The sequence below is a fragment of the Hylobates moloch genome, unplaced genomic scaffold (genome assembly GCF_009828535.3).
Source record: "Hylobates moloch isolate HMO894 unplaced genomic scaffold, HMol_V3 SCAFFOLD_2867, whole genome shotgun sequence".
NCBI classification, from domain to species: Eukaryota; Metazoa; Chordata; class Mammalia; order Primates; family Hylobatidae; genus Hylobates; species Hylobates moloch.
The window spans coordinates 878-4928 of record NW_026655142.1 but is presented as its reverse complement, the minus strand read 5'-3'; the positions used below and the strand labels follow the sequence as shown (position 1 = coordinate 4928).

Sequence of the window (4051 nt, the reverse complement as noted above, 5' to 3'; positions counted from 1 at the left end):
TTTTTTTTTTTTTTTTTTTTTTTTTTGAGACAGAGTCTTGCTTTGTCTCCCAGGCTGAAGTGCAGTGGCGTGATCTTGGCTCCCTGCAGCCTCCGCCTCCCAGGTTCAAGTGATTCTTGTGCCTCAGTCTCCCACGTAGCTGGGATTACAGGCATGCACCACCACTCCTGGCTAATTTTTGTATTTTTAGTAGAGATAGGGTTTCACCATGTTGGCCAGGCTGGTCTCAAACTCCTGACCTCAAGTGATTCACCTGCCTTGGCCTCCCAAAGTGCTGGGATCATAGGTGCAAGCCACTGCACCTGGCCATAGAGCTCAATTTTGAACTTGAGTCATTTTGCCTGCAAAGCCTGTGTTCCTTCTGCCATGGTGCTTTCTAGCAAGGTGCTTTCTCAAAGATTGAAGGCTGCAAAGGAGCTCCCTATAGAGGTGCACTCTCATGGCCAGTCTACTCCACTTGACTCTCCGTTGCCATTGCAGGGTAGCTCCCAGGGGGAGGACTCAGTGAGTGGTTCACAGAGAATTTCCAGTATCTATGCACGAGAGGCCCTCATTGAGATTGACTACGGTGATCTGTGTGAGGATCTGAAGGTGAGGATCAACCACAGGGTTGTGGTGGGGTTGGGGGTTGGGTGGGAGTGGGACCATCTTCCTAGCTGTCCAGAGAGGGGGTCAGCCCATCTGGGGGCTCTGTGGAGACCATGGCTGGAAAGAGGGGAAAGCTGGCAAGGGTGGGAGGATTGAGTTGTGAGGCAGGATCTCCCCCTCATATATACACACAGACATGCACATTCCCCACCCCATACCCCGAGTTGTGCCCTTGCCTGCTATCAGTCTTCCCCTTCTATGTGTGTATATAACTAAGCTAAGCCTAGGTACACACAGAAGAGACTTCAGTACAGTGAACAGATTGACCTCAGGTGTTCCTCAGGACTCTTTCCTCCTCACCTGGCATTCTTTCATCCTGGGTATCACTTTACTTCCATGGCTTCCGCTGCAGTCTCTATGCTAGGTCCCACAGGTACCTCAAACCCTAGCCTTCCTCCCCATATTTACCCATCTCCTCAGTGCCACTCACATGCTCAGCCAGAAATCTGAGCCTCATCCTTGACTTCTCCCTCTTTCACTTTACATAATCAATTAATTACCAAGCGCTATGGATTCTGCCTCCTAAATTTTTTTTTTTTTTTGAGACGGAATTTCGCTCTTGTTGCCCAGGCTGGAGTGCAGTGGTATGATCTCAACTCACTGCTGCAACCTCTGCCTCCCAGGTTCAAGCGATTCTCCTGCCTCAGCCTCCCGAGTAGCTGAGATTACAGGTGCCCGCCATCATGCCCAGCTAATTTTTAGTAGAGGCGGGGTTTCACCACGTTGGTCAGGCTGGTCTTGAACTCCTGACCTCAGGTGATCCACCTGCCTTGGCCTCCCGAAGTGCTGAGATTACAGGCGTGAGCCACTGTGCCTGGCCATAAATATCTATTGAATTCTGGTTTTTGTTTCCACTGTCTCTAATGCAGGCCACTTTTCATCTCACATAGCCAACTACAGGAGCCTCCTAAATAGTTTATGATATGTTTCAATCATCATATTCAGGAGGATTTGATTTTTTTAACGTATGGAAAATTTCAAGCATATGGAAGTAAAGAGAATGATAATAATGAACCTCAGGCACTCAGCTTCAACAGTTAAGCAATCTTATTTTTTATACCCCCCATTGGAGTATTTTAAAGAAAACTCTAGACATTACTCCATCCATAATTACCTCAGCATGTATCTCTAGAATATGAGAACTTTTAAGAAAAACAACCATAATATTATACCTGAAAATATTTAACAATAACCCCACAATATCATCCAATCAGTAAATGTTTAGATTTCCATGAAAGTCCCATAACTTTTTTTATTTCTTATTTTTTTTGCAGTTTATGTGTTTAGATCAATATTCCAGTAAGGTCCATATGTTAAAATTGGTCTCCGCTAGTCTATAATATTTTCTTCTTCGTTCTTATTTTATTTTTTTCCTTCCTATTTATCTATGGAAGGAACTGGGTCATTGGTACTATAGAATTGTCTGCATTCTAGATTTGGCTGATTATGTCCCCTTGATGTTACTGAACATGTTTTTTCTATTCCTTGCATTTCCTATAAACTGGTAGGTAAATCTAGGGTTTGATTGGATTCAAGTTTTTTTTTTTTTTTTTGGCAAGAATATATCATAAGTGGTGTTGTGTACTTGTGAACTTCCTTCTGCATCACATCAGTAGACACCTGATGTCAGTTCTCACTTTCCTTGTAATGTTAAAATTGACCAGTGTTCAACATTAGCTATGAAGTATTCTTGCCAATAAACAAACGTGGATCTGATCAAGCTTCTATATCCACCAACTATCAGAAACACTGGTGCCAGAGGAATGTTAAAAAAGCACATGAGGGTCAGGCGTGGTGGCTCATGCCTGTAATCCCAGCACTTTGAAAGGCCGAGGCAGGTGGATCACCTGAAGTCAGGAGTTCGAGACTAGCCTGGAGAACATGGTGAAACCCCGTCTCTACTAAAAATACAAAAATTAGCCAGGCATGGTGGTACACACCTGTAATCCCAGCTACTTGGGAGGCTGAGGCAGAATTGCCTGAACCCTGGAGGTGGAGGTTGCAGTGAGCCGAGATTGTGCCATTGCACTCCAACCTGGGTGACAAGAGCAAAACTCCGTCTCAAAAAAAAAAATGCACAGGGATGTAGTTAGCCAAATCCAGACTGGGAAATTTTTTTTTTTTTTTTTGAGACATTCTCGCTCTGTCACCCAGGCTGGAGTGCAGTGGCGTGGTCTCGGCTCACTGCAAGCTCCGCCTCCTGGGTTCACTCGATTCTCCTTCCTCAGCCTCCCATGTAGCTGGGACTACAGGTGCCTGCCACCATGCCTGGCTAATTTTTTTTTGTATTTTTAGTAGAGACGAGGTTTCACCGTGTTAGGCAGGATGGTCTCAATCTCCTGACCTCGTGATCTGCCCGCTTCAGCCTCCCAAAGTACTAGGAGTACAGGCGTGAGCCACTGTGCCCGGCCACGGGAATTGTTAATATTTTCAAGTGTAATAGTGGTATTACTATTTTTTTTAAGTCCTTATCTTTTATAGGAGTGGTTCTCATTGAGAGGGTAGATATTTTGTTCACCCAGGGGACATATGACAATGTCTGGAGATACTCTTGTCACGCCTACTTGTCGTAACTGGGGTAGGGGGGTTACTACTGGCATCTAGTGGGTAGACACCAGGGATGCTGCTAAACATCCTACTGTGCGCAGGACAATCCCTACAGCAACGAATTACCTGACCCAAAATGTCAATAGTTCAAGACCCTGTCTCAAAAAATAAATAAATAAATGTTGGCCAGGTGTGGTGACTCATGCCTGTAATCGCCGCACTTTGGGAGTCCGAGGCAGGAGGATCGCTTGAGCCCAAGAGCTAATTTTTAAAAATTAGCTGGGTGTGATGGCATGTACCTGTAGTCCCAGCTACTCAGGAGGCTGAGGCAGGAAGATCACTTGATCCTGGGAGGTTGAGGCTGCACTGAACCTAGATCACACCAGTGCACTGTAGCCTGGGTGACAGGGAGAACTTGTCTCAAAAAAGAAACTTCAATGTTTAGATGTCTTTCATGTTTCAATCTGTTGGAGTCATTTTTCTTCTTCTTCTCTTTTTTTTTTTTAATGTGGAGACAGGGTCTCACTATGTTGCCTAGGCTGGTCTCGAACTTCTGGCCTCAAGTGATCCTCCTGTTTCAGCCTCCTGAAGTGTTGGGATTACAGGTGTGAGCCTCTGCACCTGGCCCATTTTTCTTTGTTTTTGTTTGAGACGGAGTCTCACTCTGTCACCCAGGCTGGAGTTCAATGGCATGATCTCAGCTCACTGCAGCGTCTGCCTCCTGGATTCAAGTGATTCTCCTATCTCAGCGTCCTGAGTAGCTGGGATTATAGGCATGCACCACTATGCCCAGATGACTTTTTTTATTTTTAGTAGAGACAGGGTTCTGCCATGTTGGCCAGGTTGGTCTTGAACT

General features: G+C 45.4%; 1 protein-coding gene across 1 annotated transcript in view; it reads left to right on the top strand.

Annotated features, from left to right (window-relative positions):
* Positions 1–591, top strand: part of LOC116465067 (structural maintenance of chromosomes protein 1A-like) — a gene marked incomplete at its 3' end in the record, with an annotated part of 2359 nt that extends 1768 nt beyond the window's left edge. Inside the window, exon 3 of the mRNA XM_032148279.2 lies at positions 481–591. Within this exon, the coding sequence (XP_032004170.1) occupies positions 481–591 (111 nt within the window). The remainder of the gene's footprint in view (positions 1–480) is intronic.
* Between the last annotated feature and the right edge of the window lie 3460 nt (positions 592–4051).